Below are 15736 nucleotides of genomic sequence, written 5' to 3' on the forward strand. Positions count from 1 at the left end.
ATCATCCTCAAAAGATAAACTGACCTGAGGATGTCAAGGAAGGGTGAGAGCGGCAATAATCGGGACTGTGATCCATCCATCGTTTTTTTCATTTTTCAATTTTAGTTCGCGTTCTGGTTGTTATTCGATAGGCCGTCGCGAATTCCCTTCTATTGTCTATTTTGGAATCCGGTGCGGACCCACGTATCGGAATAGACACGTTAAGTTTGTAGTAATGAAGCGTGAGGGATCAAAGCGCTCAAAGGACCCCCCGAGCTAGACTAGCACAGAGGCGTGCAAGAACGTGTCGACCGAGCACTTTGATGGAGCTTCAAACTTTGCGGGCGGAACTTCACGGTTAACTTGGGATAGCTCTGCCCTCTAGGTCGTTGCCGGCCACTTAGGATGATCGCTCTGAGCATCCTACTCACTTAATTTCATTACATAGTTCATTTGAGTTGAACTATATTTTATAATTAAGAAGAGGGCGTGAAAACCGCGATTTTCCATGGATTAAGTTGTAATGACAAGGGACGGGTATAGGGTAAAGAAGAATAAATATCTATATACATACATATAGTTTATTTGCGTTATTTTATTCGGTCCCGTCAGTGATCCAATCAGACAGGTTTTGACTGTATTCAAAACAAGTTTTTTAAAAAATTAAACCATACACACTTGTACATATGTCTCTGTACACCCATATATACATAGCTTACTTTTGGTAATTTTCTTATTCAATTTGTATTCATGTTCATATACATTTTTATACGATTAATAAATATTATATTATCAAAAAGTATCTTTCTGTTTTGTCAACTTTTTTGAATTTGTTGAAATACCCTCACTTAAGAGGACACTGATGTCCGGTTATGAGAAGTTCCACTGTACTCTCAGTGTTCAATTCGTATTATGCTAAGATAAACCTTAGATTGAGTTCTATACTGTTAAGGTTAAAATATTTCCTTGGTTAGGTAGTTATACTTTATGTTTTCTTTTCAAAAATGAAAATGCTGTTACTCTTGAAAAAAATTGTGTTTTTCTCGACAACAGTAGTGATGACGAGACGCTGAGTTGAATAGATTGTTCGTCTACGAAAAGAATAAAGTGGATTCGAGAGAACTCATTGTGCTAGTCTTTCTCCACCAACCACCAAATTCCCACATAGATTTAAGATAATTCTAAGATTTAAGCATTTTTTTAATTATTAAGGGGTTAGGTGGGTTTCAAAATTTCAAAAAAAATCGTTTTTTTTTGCTTATCTTATAATACAATATGTTTAGAATATTCTCTCAAAATTTGAAAACGATCTGAGTAATATTCTAAAAGATACAGCCTTCGGATGTTCGGCCCATCCGGTTATGTCAGCGTGACGCGTCGCAGGTGTATCGGGGCAGCTGCTTAGCTATTGTTAGTTTGTCATCATTTACCCTTACTTTTCGCTTACCTAGTCCCTTACTTCCACTTTCTATGGTCACATTGCATTAGTTATTCTGTATTTTACTTATTTTAGTACTGAAATTTAGTTGATTGTTGCCAGTCGAGCTGCAGGGTTGCTTGAAGTTATAAGTATTCGTTGTAAATTTTATCGAGGTTTTTATAAATTTCGTTGCAAAATGCATAAAGTTACAAGATCTGATCAAGCATCGGGCGCTCAGAGAAAAGATAGACCCAAAAGAAGAAGACAATATTTCAACCCTAAGGCTGCAGAGGTAGACGAAAAATCTTTCACCAGCACGTCGGCGAAGAAACTGAGAAGTCAAGACGAAATACACGTGCCAGAGGACGGTACTCAAGAGTATGCCATTATAGACTTTTTTTAGTATTTTCAACACTTTCAACTTTTGTGATGTGCGGTAATATAATAAATGAAAATGGACAGGACAAAGTCTGGGATGGTATAGCTAGTTTTAGACAGTGTGTAAAATTTGGTCTTGGATTTAAAATTCAGGTGGAATGCGAAAATTGAATAAATCAACGTCTGCTGCAAATGAAGAAAAAAATAATTAACGTGTGATAAAAACAATATTGAAGATATGACAGATGTTACCGTGTCAGGTGATGGCACGTGGAAAAAGCGTGGGTTTGCATCATTACAGCTTTAGAAATTTTTGTAAAATGATCCTATTGTAAATTGTGTGAAGCGTGGAAAAAAAACTTACCACGGTAGATTTTGAAGAGTGGCAAGAGGAACATGTGCAAAAAAACGAATGTAGTGCCAATTACCAAGGACCTGCTGGTAACATGGAAGTATCATCAATCGTTTCAATGTTTCAACGCTCTTTAGAAAAATTTAGCCTAAGATACAAAAATCATATTGGCGACGGGGATTCTAAAACATATTCTGGAATTCTTAACGCCAAACCTTACGGTGAAAATTTTGAAATAAACAAAAAACAATCCATCGGACATGTACAAAAAAGAATGGGTACCCGTTTACGTAATTTGGTCAACAAAACCGGTAAAACAATCAGACACAAAAAAATCTTTCTGGTAAAGGCAGACTTACCGCCAATTGATTGATAAATTAACAGTTTATTACGGTTTAGCTATAAGAAGAAATAGTGATGCGGCACAAAAGATGAAAGACGCAATATGGGCAACTTACTTTCATTATAACTCCACAGATGAAAATCTGCAGCACAATAAATGTCCCTGCGGCCCCGACTTGTGGTGCCCTTGACAGCGCGCTTCGGTTATGAATTCTCTATCATCATCTAAACACGATCACGACCCGTTACCAAGTGACATTTCATCAGCCATCAAACCGATTTATGAAGAACTCAGTAAGGAAGAGCTCTTGGAACGATCCGTTGGTGGTTTTACGCAAAATAACAACGAAAGCCTAAACCAATTAATTTGGAAAATTACGCCAAAAATTCTTCCTGCTGGATCAAAAATACTCGACATTGCTGCATATGTCGCTGCCGGTACATTCCATGAAGGAATCGCAGCATTATTACTGCTCATGCACAGTATGGATTTAAAACTTGGCCGAAATAGCCACCAGTACGAACGAAAAGAGGATGAGAGCCGCATACTTGCAGCACAAAAAAAGCTGACGCTGAGACTCGAAAAGCAAGAGTTCGTCACAGACAAGAGCAGGTGGATATTGCCACTGCAGCAGGCACTTTATTATATGGTGCTGGAATCGATGACTCCATGTAAGTTAAAAAAAACATTTTTTTCACATGTTATTTGAATGTAAATCTTTAATCGCGTTTTTCTCGAAACTACAACTTCAAAATAACATTAACTCGTGCTTGAACGAAGGGTTTTTTTTCTATTTTAAGTAATTTTTCAAGGCCATGAAGGACGCAACTTTTACTCGAAAAAAGGGTTTTTTGTTCTCAACGCCACCAAAAGTCCAATTTTTGTTTTTTTTTCCTTTGTCCAAGCACGAGCTTTAAGCATCTACTAACAGAAAATTTTTGGTTTTTGCATTTCAGATGAATCTGTCATGAGTTATCCTGACTACGCCAAGAGAACTTTTTTTGAGGAGTCACAGGGGATGACGTGTCAACGCCTTAATTTTCAATATTTTTCTATGAAAATTTCACAAACTACTTATGAAATATATATTTTTTGCATGGTATATTGATGGACTAAAATGTTTTGTTGGATAAATAAAAAAAAATCGTAAAAATGTACCTGTTTTGAGCCTTTGAAACCCACCTAACCCCTTAAGTTTTCCTTACGAGTATTAGTAGCTGAGGTACCCGTTGTTACTGTAGTTGAAAAGTAGGCTACGCTACTGTACCTATAGAATAAGCTTCTGCACCAAGCAAATTATAAAGATGTATTAACTAATTAATCAATCCATCAATCAAGATAAATTCGGGCCATTTACCAATAATATTTAAGATATTCACTTCTTTCGATTTTCTTTAACTTCAAGCGAGAAACTTCGTCAAGGTATTAATTTAAATTAATTTTTTTCTAGACAGAACTATTCTATTTCGAATATTTCCTAGAAAGAACCCCACAATTTTCCTTATAAACAACACGTGAGTGATCCTTTTACCACCTCAAATAAAAAAACTAATATTTTGAAAGCCGTGGACCAAAAAAGAGGAAATAAATTGCTCTCCATTTGGTCGGGTCCGGCATCAAGTTGATGCGGACTTAGGACCCCGCAATTCTCAAAAAATAAAAAAAAAACGATTACTCAAAAAAATTAATGGGAATGGCAGTGCCATAGGGATACTAGCTCATTATCTTCAGGAATAGCTGATGGACTATGATGTTGGGAAACTAAAGAAAGGAAAGTTGGAAAATCGTAAAGAAACTGTGACTTGAACATTTTTAAACAAAATTTGGGTTATAGCATCTGCAGGCAATTTTTGAGATGCAGAAAATTTGGAACAAATTTCATTAACAGGAAACCGACAAAATTTTGGAAAATATTAAAGAATATTCGGACAGATATTACTAGAATATCTAGAATAGTTAAATGGTCAAATTGTGCAAGGAATAAAGACACGTACTGTACTTGAAAAAAAATTCTCTCCACTTAAAAGAAGAGCGATAAAGCAATGTATATAAAAAAGATATTCAAAGATTGCTTTTCACTGTTCTTCGTGCAAAACTATTTAAATCTTTTGCAAATTGTCATCAATTTAAATTCAATTTTTTAGTTCGCTTACAACCTACAGGGAACCTTCATTGTGACTCAGTACTTTCGGTTAAGTTAAATCTTGTTTTTGACTCCTCTATATTACTATTAACCTAGTGAAGTCATCCTTATGAGAAAAATAGTAAATATTCTAAGTATACTAATCATTTTATAAAAATTATAAACCGTAACATTGGAGGCTTGCCATGTAAAAAAATAATTAATTCAATTAATTGCACCTTAGTTTCTTAGTTTTCTTAGATTTTATTTTTCAGGTCAACCACTCTATGACACCCAGTTAAATTGACCGATATTTAGCCGTAATCAATTTAAATCGAATTTTCGTATTAAGTATTTCTAATTATTCATTGATAATCTAAAAGCTTGACCACTTACAATTATTGACTCGCCGGGCTTGCTGTAGGTTGGCAGCGATGAATTCACAAACTGCAAAATAAATATTTTATTGAAATCAAATTTCAAACAGAACTATTAACAATACCTTTGGCGTTTTTTGATGCGTTGACATATAACCTAGGCAAAGAGACTTTGTAGTGTGGCCCCATAATAATTCTCCATCTTCGCTCCCACGATTAAAAATTATAGCTAACGACCCTCCATAGAGTTCCTTGTCTCTAGGTAGAAGTTTAGATTCCAAAAATTTCCCTTTGAACGTCTGATGTAATGATGTTGTCGGGCATGTGCATGATAGTAAATCAGTTGCTAATTCTCTGGCTAATAGCGTTTTTATCAAATATTCCCCATTTCCGGTTGTGCATGTGCCAACCATACGATCGTCTGTAACTTCTGCCCAACAGCCGGCACCGAAACTTGCCGCTTGCCCCACTCTCCCCGAAATCTTTAATATAAGTCCTCCAGAACTGCAACCCGCCGCTATATTACCGTTTCCATCAACACAAACTGCGCCCACCGTATCGAGACTAGTTATTTGTGTGTTATATACACTGGATGCCGTTTTTATTTTCGATTTATAATGTTCATAGCATCTCTGCGCTTTTGATGAAACCAGCATCGATGGGTCAACAAGCTGCAATCCCAATTCTTTCGCGTACAGTTCAGCTCCATCTCCAGCTAATATCATAGGCGGTATTCTTTCAAATGTTAGCATTCTTCCTTGGCGACTGCATATGTTGCGAGCAAGCTGAATCGGGTTTTTCACGGTTCTTACATTCGTACATGCTCCAAATTGTAATGTCGCTCCATCCATGATGGATGCTTCACATTCAACTTTACCATCCCATGTCAAATTTGATCCAAAACCAGAATTTGTATTTCCCGAATTTTCTAGTCTTGTTATGGAAGCTTCACAAGCTTCCAAGGCAGTTCCGCCGTTTCGTAAAATATGAACTCCTCGCAAACAGGCCTCTTTTATCACTTTTTGATACTTTGTTTCGTCTACGCAATTGCCTGCACCTGAATGTTGAATAGAAGAAAAATATTATCTACTTTTGATCATGAAAATAGGAAAAAAACCTTAAATAGAAAGATAAAAGAAGGTACGGTCAAAGGGTGTTATAGGTCCCAGGGCAAAACGTGGATTGGGTACACACGATGGAGCATAAAACCTGGGAAATGGCTGCTGAACCGACATCAACAACTCTATTACCAATCCCCAGTCCCTAATCCTAGTTATGATAACGAACCCATACTTGAAGATTTTAACAGCTAAGTGGGGAAGGAGCCTGTATACAGGCGGTATGTTGACTCCCATAGCTTACACAAAATTAGCAATGATACGTGGGCCTCTTCGGATAAGACTACTTTCAACCAAATTGATCACTTGCCTATGGAACACCGCCACCTTTCAACCTTGGTGAATATCAGAAAATATACGGCGGCCAATAAGACTCAGATCACTATCTCGTTGGCATGATGCCCCGAGCTCGTTGCCAACGAGATCCACCTAGAATGCCCTCTGACAATCAAGTGAGAGTTAACACTGAAGCCATCACGACACAGCGCTCCGTAACATCTACAATGGGAAAATGGCTGTCGCAATAGGCACTAAAAGATGTCCTGGAGAGGAGGGTAAAATCGCACTGGTCAAACGAAAACAATAAAGCTAGGAGGCTACAACTTTCAGATCGTTGAAAATTTCTCCTATCTAGGGTCGAAAATCACAACCAACAACAGCTATGACAATGAAATCCGCGCACGGTTGTTGTCAGCCAACAGAGCCTATTTCAGCTTATAAAATCTGTTTCGCTCAAAATGTCTCACCATAGGGTCAAAGCTGTTACTATACAAGACTATGATCTTCCCAGTCTTTATATATTCCTCGGAGAACTGGGTTCTTAGCAAAAAAAATCCGAACTATTGACCACGTTCAAGAGAAGAACCCTCCGAAGAATTTTTTGCCCCCTGCATAAGGATGGACGATTCCGTAACCTACACAACGAAGAAATCTATGACCGGTACAACGACTGTCTGATTATGGATAAAATCCGGCTCAACAGGGTGCGGTGGGCGAGTAACTTAATCCGCATGGATGAGGATGATCCAACCCGGAAAGTCTATAAGGGTAATATCTATGGTAGAAAAAGAAGACGAGGCAGAATGTGCCTAAAATGGAAATGGTAGGTCAGGACGCCCGATAGCTTTTAAAGATATGGAATTGGTGATGATGAATGTAAGCTAGCAACGGAACGAAAACAATCCGTGGAATTCATCGGCTTAGAAGCCATAAGTTGCCAGGGGCCGATGGAATCACAGCCGAACTGATTAAATATGGTGGCCAGCAACTGCATCAAGCGGTTCATCAACTTATACTCAAGGTGTGAGAAAACGAATCAATGCTCGACGATTGGCAACGAGACATTACCTGACCTACTCATACAAGGGGAGATATCACGCAGTGCAGCAATTACAGAGGTATCACGTATGGAAAAACGGTTGGAATATGGCCACCACTTGTACCATCTTTTCATCGACTTCAAGGACACCAATGATAGCATAGCCATGGCAAAATTGTACACGAACATGAGAGACTTCGGTATCCCAACGAAATTGATAAGACTGGCTAGGCTGATCCTGGCCAATATGCGGGACCGAATAAAAGCATCAGGATCACTATCGAGATCATTCGACATGAACAACGGTCTAAGACAAGGGGATGCCCTGTCATGCGTCCTCTTTAACCGGGCCATGGGAAAGGTGATCCGCGATGCAGATGTTAATGCAAGAGGCATCTCCTCTTCAAATCTACCAAATTACTGGCCAGCGCTTACGATATTGACATAGTGCGAAGAACGACCCGAGGTGAACAAACTGCCTTCGTCCAGATCTAGCATTCGGCGCAAGATCTTGGGCTGGACATTAATGAAGACAAGACGAAATATATGGTGGCAACGTTACCTCCAAAAACCAAAAGCTGACCAACATCAAATCGCACTGGTCAAACGAGAACAATAAAGATAGGAGACTACAACTTTGAGACCATTGATAATTTCTATCTAGGGTCGAAAATCACAAAAGAGAACAGCTACGGCAAAGAAATCCGCGCGGTTGTTGACAACCAACAGATCCTATTTCAGTTTACAAAAACTGTCTACTGTAGAATGCTATGATCTTGCCAGCCCTCATGTATTCCTCGGAGATTTGGGTTCTTAGCGAACCCTTAGCCGCGTTCGAGATAAAAATCCTCTGAAGAATTTTTGACCCCTTTCATGTGGATGGACGATTCCACAGCCTACATAATGACGAAATTTATGAGCAATACCACAACCGTATGGTTGTGAGTAACATCCGATTCAACAAGTTGCGCTGGGCGAGTCGAGTTGTGACGATGATGGTGATAATGATCAAATCAAGGAGGAGGGTTTGAAGCAATGTACTTTGTACTATCCTCAATAAAAAAAAATGAATGAATAAAGAAAGAGATAAAAAAAATTTACTTGTAGTGCCCTTCGTGTAACCCACTCGTCGGCCATCTTGGGAGAGTCCGCAGTGCAATTTTCACCCATTCTTATCCATTGCCACTTTCGCCTTCCGATAATAATGCGTAGCAGTGTTAGGCTCGTGCGCCCACCAAGTTTTTCGTTTGAGATATTATCAGGCAAGCGCACTCCGATGATAGGACGCAGACAGGTATTGACGAAAGCTAGGAGCTTTTGAATATCAATGTAGTTCACTTTTCATGTTCCACTCTCATTTAGCAACAAAGAAAATACATTAGCACAGAACAGTATCTTGAGATCTGCGTTTCCAGATTTTAGACAGGGCAGCAAAAGTAGATCTAGTGCTGTTAATGCGTCGTTCGTTGCTCTGCCCATAAATTCAGATGCGATGACGCGTCAGACTGAGAACCTTGGTGGTCATGGTTATGGTGTTTATCTTCAGTCCAACTACACTTGCGTCGCTTTTAGAGAGAGAGCCATTTGGCCATCGATAACAAGAAAAAATAATATCGGTAACAGGATCCAACCCTGGTGGACTCCGCTTTTGACCTCATAATCCAGCAGCACGTGACACTTTCCACCACCATATGTCACTCTAATAATAGATATTAGCTTTTCCGCAATGCCCCTTCTACGTAGTATATATAGATAACTTTTTCGAAATCAATGAAGAGCAGGTGAAGTGAAAATCTAAACTCCGCGCATTGTTCCAAAATGATCGGGACGGTGTTGATGCGGTCAATGCAGGAGTATCTAGAGCGCAAACCACTCTCCCAACTACTCTCGGTAGATCAAGTTTTCAAGATGTTCTTTGATGCGTTCCTATTTTAGCCATTATTTTTGCGACACACTTCCAATTGTCACACTCAAAACGAGTGCCTTTCGGGAGTGCTTTTTGCGGAAAGGTCTCCGTTGACCAAGATGCGAGAAATGCCGAACGCACCACGCAAGCGAACGTAAGCGGCCGTCAAATGGTGATCCCTTTTGAGGCCAATGTCAGCATCTCTCTTGTTACGCACACCCAGGAGACAACTCCTAAATCTACTGCTTATCGCAAAGTGGTCATTCTGACCTTATGGCAAACTCTGTCCTCCAATAATGTGCCACTAACGACGAGGCGGTGGAAGCTTTAGAAATCCACGTACCCCCCACCATTATCGTTAAGAGTCACCAAGACGATGTTTCCCCATCACATATTCGAGCAAGATGTTGTCAGAACCCACCTTGGCATTCAGATCACTCATCACAATCACAATGTCACCTTTAGGAAGCCTCCCCTGAACGGCGTGTAATTGTCCGTGGAAAACATCCTTCTCCACTATATCGGAAGTCTCCATTGGTGTGTACGCGCCTTGCGCTTAGGCCCAGAAGGTCCAGTTTAAATCCTTGAAATTCCCACTCAACTTCGAGAAAACGACCATTCTAAGGACACTCGCTACCGTTATCGAAAAGCATGTGCACATTCCAAAAACCAATCGTAGTCCGTTTTCGATAGTTAAAGGAGACTCATCATTCCAATATGGAACCCGTGCGATCCGACTGCTGTCCCATACCATGAAGATTTTTGAATGCAATCTTGATAACCGTATTCGCGATATCGTTCAAATAACCGTAAATTAAGCCAGGTTTGGCAAGAACTCCGGAACTACGGACGCAATACACATTGCACGGTTTCTTATAGAGAAATACCGCGCGAATCATCACCATCTTTACATTCTAAAGAAGGCGTTTGGCCGTGTACCACACGAACTCGTCTGGTATGCTCTTATCCCACACCTAATATCCGAAGACCTGGTACGCTGGGTTACATTGCTTTACTCCGATCCGAAAAGTAAAGTTCGAAGTGTGTTGGATATATCAAAATCGCTTCGTGTCTCCGTCGATGTTCACCAAAGAAGCTCCTCTTTTTTCTTGTTAAGGACACTATCACATGGTTCATCCAACGTCCATACACTGCTTTATGCAAATGATTTCCTATCGTCTAATAGGAAAGACGATCTCGACCAACTTTTCCAAAAATGGAATGATCGCCTCATGTAAAACGGTCTCAGATTGAATTTGAATAAAACAGATTTTCTTACGCTCGATCCTAATGAAACAAGCACTATCACGGTCAATGACCTGCTATTCTTTATGATCGACGTCTCAAGTCGGAAATTTACGACGGTGTCGTTCGCCCTGCCGCCCTCTATGATTCTGAGCATTGGCCAGAAGACAATGAATGCGTTTCTTCGTAATAGAGACGAAGATGTTACATTGGACTGGTGGCATAACATGCCTTGAACACACCCGCGATCGATTTGGGGTTGTGAATGAGACAAAGGCGAAAGAAAAAGAAGAATACCCACTTTTAATGTTTTGTGTGGATCTCTCTGTTTGTCCTATTTCCCGAGACCAACGCCATAAAACAGTTCCATGGTGGAATCGAGATCTGCAAAGACCCGAGAAATCTACCAGATGGCTTCTAAATCGTTGATAGACCATCACAATGGTAATATTTACAAAAATGAGGAAACTAAATAGCAGTTACCTTCCAGAAATGAAGGGTACAACCCTTCAACTCTCCGAAGAAGTGAAATATCTTGGAATTATTCTAGACAAGAAGCTTCTTTGGAACAAACATGTAGAGGTAAAAATAAAACGAGCTATCACAGCTTATGGGCTGTGTAGGCGGACCTTTGCCTCGACATGGGGACTTAGGCCCCAGGCAGTAATGTGGATAAGATAGGATCCGTAGTATGGTAGGTTAAGATGAAAGAAAAGAGTTTTCGCTGTAAACAAGAAGCACTACAAAGAACTATGTCTGAGATAGATTTGTTGGAGCTCATAGATTAATTCCCCATAGATCTGGGAAACAATGGACGTGGGGGCACAGAGCATCAAAAGAGTTATTGGAAAAACACACCAATTTTCACAATGTCTTCTGATTCTCGGATCCCCATACATCTCGTTGGTAGAAGATATGAGGTTATCTTGAAACGAACAGAAAACTGGGACGAACCAGGAGAATGCGTGTCAGAAATACTGACTTCTTCTACACCGATGGCTCAAAAACAGGACAGGGTTCTGAAGCAGGAATCTACCTCTCGAATAAAAACGTGAAGTGGGCTTTTCCCTTTCGACAATATACAACGGTCTTTCAGACTGAAGTGTATGCGATCCTAAGGACAGCAACTTGGATGATTGACGAGCGGTTGAAGGGGCGGGCGCATCGCAATCTGTAGCGTAGCAGTCCTTTGATCACTTCAAAAATCGTTCAGGAATGTAGAAATCGATTAAACACTATTTCTAGATTCAATACGGTGGGACTTCTTTGGGCATTCAATCATTATTGTGTAGAGGGAAATGAAATCTTGGATGCTTTAGCAAAAAAGGGTTGAATTTCCCCATGTCCGGACCAGAACCAACAATTGGGGTGTCAGTAGCATTGACTAATGCTGCTTTCAACAATTGGGAACAAACTTCCCATAATGACAGGTGGATGAGCCTTAATGGTGCTAGTCACACCAAACTTTTCCTGTTAGAACCAAACAAACATACGACAGTTTATCCCGTCGAAAAGTAGGAAGACTTGCAGAAGTGTTATGGCCATAATTAACTAGCTAAGCATATGTTTAGAATAGGAATTCTCCAAGATGATATGTGTCCATCCTGTAACGGGGTAGCTGCATCCACGGAACATTTTCTATGTGAGGGCCCCGCCTATGGACCTATCAAGATTCGATTTTTGATACTGACGTGCTACAACTGCAGTGAATAGCATCACATCCAATAACAGAAATCCTGCGATACATAAACGAGTCCAGGATATTCCGTTAGACAGGGGAATCGAATACAATGGACTACTAGAGTCTAAGAGTGCAGAGGCTTTGCCTCTCCCCCACCTCAAACCCACACACAAATTTCATTTGCTCATACATGCTGGTATACACACACATGCCTGCCTCCAGTAATTGACACTGAAATACAAATAACAAAAAAAGGACAAAAAACGAAAACTACAATGCCCCCACGGACTCGGTGTTCAGTTTTTTTTTGCTAAGAACCCAAGTCTTCAAGGAATCATAGCTGTTATCGGTTATGATTTTCGACCCTAGATAGGCTTCAAAGTTGTAGTCTCCTATCTTCATTGTTTTCGTTTGACCAGTGCGATTCGATGTTGTTCGTTCTTTGGTTTTTGGAACTGGCGTTGCCACCATGTTTTTCGTCTTGCCTTCATTAATGCGCAGCCCAAGATCTCGCGCCGTCTGCTCGACCTGGATGAAGGTAGACTGTACAATGATAACGTTCGTCAGGTGGTTGTGAAGACCATTTGTTGATGGTTCATCTCCCGGACTTCTGTTAGCTGCGGCTATTGTGGCATCCATTTTCCCTTGTAGATGTTACGGAGGACTGTGTTGTGAATGGCTTTAGTATTGACTCTCACTTGATTATCAGAGGGGATTGTAGGTGGTGTTGTAATTCGAGCTCGGAGCACTATGCCAACAAGATAGTGATCCGAGTCTATATTGGCGCCCCTATATGTTCTTACATTTATCAAGGCTGAGAAGTGGCGCTGTTCGATCAGCACGTGGTCAATTTGGTTGAAACTGGCTCCGTCTGGAGAGGCCCACGTATGTTGGTGGACCGCTTCCGCGCAAACCACGTACTTCCAACAACCATTTCGTGCGATACTGCTAACTGAATAATCCGCAGTCCGTTACCATTGGTATCCCTATGTAAGCCGGCGTATCTGTTGAAATCTCCAAGTATGATTTTGATATCTTACTTGGGGCAGGCCTCGAGGAGCAGCATTCGATCTGTACAAGGAGCACACGTTCCATGAGAAAATAATGATTGGATTGCCGAATTATATCCCATATTATCGCCGATATTGATATCAAATTTTGTACTTCTAGGGTCAACTTAAGATGGATTTTCCGGAAAAAATTCTAAAGCATGGTAATATACTACTATTAGCTTTATTTGTACAAATATCGGGACGAAACATATTTTGATGCCTAGATTTCATATAGATCATTTTGATTTTTCAGAATTTTCGCCTGGATAGGTTCTGAGAACAAGACCTGTTCCACTTTTGCGGCACGGCAATGTCAAAAATAAGATCATCTTCAAAAAGTACGCGTCGAGCCCTTTCCTTTTATACCAAAGATAACAATATCCTGCGAAATAAAATTTTACACTTCCCTTTCGCATGTATGGGGAGACCCTCTTCAAAGTCAACGCGAAATGGCGCCACTTGTAAAGAGATTAACAGACCACACCTTTTCACCAAATTTCATGAAAACAGGTTTAGCCGGTTTCGAGTAAATCAAGTAGGACAGACAGAGAAGCAGACATTGATCGTGTTAATTTTAGAATGCGATATACAATGAATACCGAGTATTCATTTGTCTGATTATCAGATGAATCAAAGACTCCCTCACTAGGAACAGAATGAGTGACTATGGCTGAAAGTTTTGAATAATCCAAAACAAAATGGATATGCGTGACTATAGGCACAAACACAACAGCAGAGTGACTGTGTCCGTCCGCAATGAGAGAGCTGTCAAATGAGGTTCATTAGACGTACTTGTATGAGACAATATACAATAAGCCCGGTGCACCATGCGGCAGGCAGAAAAGTTCGGAATATCGAATTTGTGCGATGCCTGAGAGAGAGTTTGTTGCGTCATTTACAATATGGCGGCACTTTTCGTTCGCGGCTGTTACATTTGAATAGGATTAATTAGCATGATTTCGTTTAGGAAACTGTCGTAGGCACTAATTGAATTACAAGTGCCAATTATATCGGCCTCCATGCATTTTTCATGTTGAACGGCGTCTTGCCGTAATGGAGACGAAGATGTTGCATTGGACTATTGGCGTGACACGTTTTGATCACTTCCGAAATGAGGATATGGGGATTGATCGTGGAAAAATTGCGAGAGAGGCGTCTTCGATGGTACGGTCACGCAATTCGCACTAACGAGAATTCGAAGTCGATGGGAAAAGTCCAACGATGGCTTGATACGCTGGATGGTGATTTGAAAGCCTCGCTACTGCATCCATATCAGGCAAATGATAGAGCAAAATGACATAACCGATCGCGACGAGCCTATCTCGCTTCTGAACGGGACAAAGGCTGATGACGAAGAAGCTGAAGCGCATTTAAAGTACCCGCGAACGGAGACAAGGTTATAACGGCCACATCTATGGTAGAAAATGAAAACGTGGCAGATCCTGTCTCAGATGAGGCGATCTCGTAGCTCAGAACACGAGACAGCTTTTAGGGAGGTCGAATTGGTGGATCTTAGTGCAAAACTGGGACGTATGTTACTAAGGCAGGCCTAGACCGGATACCGGTTGTTGCGCCGTTGTTGTTGGTATTTCCTCAACTACTCTAACAGTTTAAACAATGACATCTCCTCAGGGCAAGTTTTGTTCAGCTCCAAATTCATCACTTTGCTGCTCCTTGTCCTAACACATTTGAATAGTAATCCTACACTCAGAGTCCTTTGGATAAGGGATAAGTTAGCTGATTTGCTTGATTTTAAAGCAGCCCATGTGCACTTCGTTTGTTGTAGGATAGCCCCAGGAAATGTATATTCCTAGAATTTATATTGCAAACGCCGCGAGGATAGTGCCTGTTTTTCATAAAGCATTCATTCTATTGGAGCTTCCTATTACAATGTATGCTTTTGTTCCAAATCTGTGGCATCACCGTCCAGTGCCAAATTCCTGAAATTCTCCAAAGTAACGAACATGGTTCATAGAATATTAACGCCGAGAACTACATCTTTCCTTACGAACAACAATTTCGAGAGACAATTACAATTTACTCAATTACTTTACGGAAACCAAGAATCACACTCTAATTACCTGTATGCACAGCAACGAATCCCGCCATAATTCACTCCCGAAAGTAACACAAGTAACAGCCAACAACTGTCAACGAATCTATTGTTTGTAAACAAGCACACCGCTCCTGTCACCCGTGGAACTTCTCAACTAATCAACTTCCACTATTTATCAAGGAATCTTGCCATTCCCCCGGCAATTCTCGCACATTTACCGCACTCCTAGCAATGCCGGTACTGAGTTTCAAAGCGGAACTACAAATCTAAATAGTTGGTTAACGACCGAGTGATCCTTCCACGGCGACCGACTATCGAAAAGTACTTATATTTCAATTCAATGTTTTGCCTTTTTTTATTTCCAGGGAATAAATACCGAGCATATTCAC

The 15736-nt window shown here is 40.5% G+C and overlaps 2 protein-coding genes across 2 annotated transcripts; one reads left to right on the forward strand and one right to left on the reverse strand.

Annotated features, from left to right (window-relative positions):
- Positions 1 to 313: 313 nt before the first annotated feature.
- On the reverse strand, positions 314 to 15678 carry LOC119647558 (threonine aspartase 1). The gene is made up of 3 exons (XM_038048551.1): positions 15373 to 15678; positions 5097 to 6028; positions 314 to 5041 (listed from the first exon to the last, which is right to left on the reverse strand). Exons 1-3 carry the CDS (start codon positions 15398 to 15400, stop codon positions 4952 to 4954), a joined length of 1050 nt encoding a protein of 349 aa, XP_037904479.1. The 5' UTR covers positions 15401 to 15678; the 3' UTR covers positions 314 to 4951.
- On the forward strand, positions 2678 to 3629 carry LOC119648436. Its single transcript, XM_038050188.1, has 2 exons — positions 2678 to 3143; positions 3429 to 3629. The coding sequence occupies exons 1-2, from the start codon at positions 2678 to 2680 to the stop codon at positions 3578 to 3580; spliced, it is 618 nt and encodes a 205-aa protein (XP_037906116.1). The 3' UTR covers positions 3581 to 3629.
- Positions 15679 to 15736: the final 58 nt, after the last annotated feature.

This window comes from Hermetia illucens, chromosome 2 (assembly GCF_905115235.1).
Source record: "Hermetia illucens chromosome 2, iHerIll2.2.curated.20191125, whole genome shotgun sequence".
NCBI lineage: Eukaryota > Metazoa > Arthropoda > Insecta > Diptera > Stratiomyidae > Hermetia > Hermetia illucens.

Coding starts and splice junctions, on each gene's coding strand:
- LOC119648436 (XM_038050188.1), top strand. CDS start 2,678: ATGAATTCTCTATCATCATCTAAACACGATCACGACCCGTTACCAAGT. Junction 3,144..3,428: donor GCTGGAATCGATGACTCCAT/GTAAGTTAAAAA, acceptor TTTGCATTTCAG/ATGAATCTGTCATGAGTTAT.
- LOC119647558 (XM_038048551.1), bottom strand. CDS start 15,400: ATGGCGGGATTCGTTGCTGTGCATACAG. Junction 6,029..15,372: donor ATTCGTTGCTGTGCATACAG/GTAATTAGAGTG, acceptor TTCAACATTCAG/GTGCAGGCAATTGCGTAGAC. Junction 5,042..5,096: donor CGCATCAAAAAACGCCAAAG/GTATTGTTAATA, acceptor TTTATTTTGCAG/TTTGTGAATTCATCGCTGCC.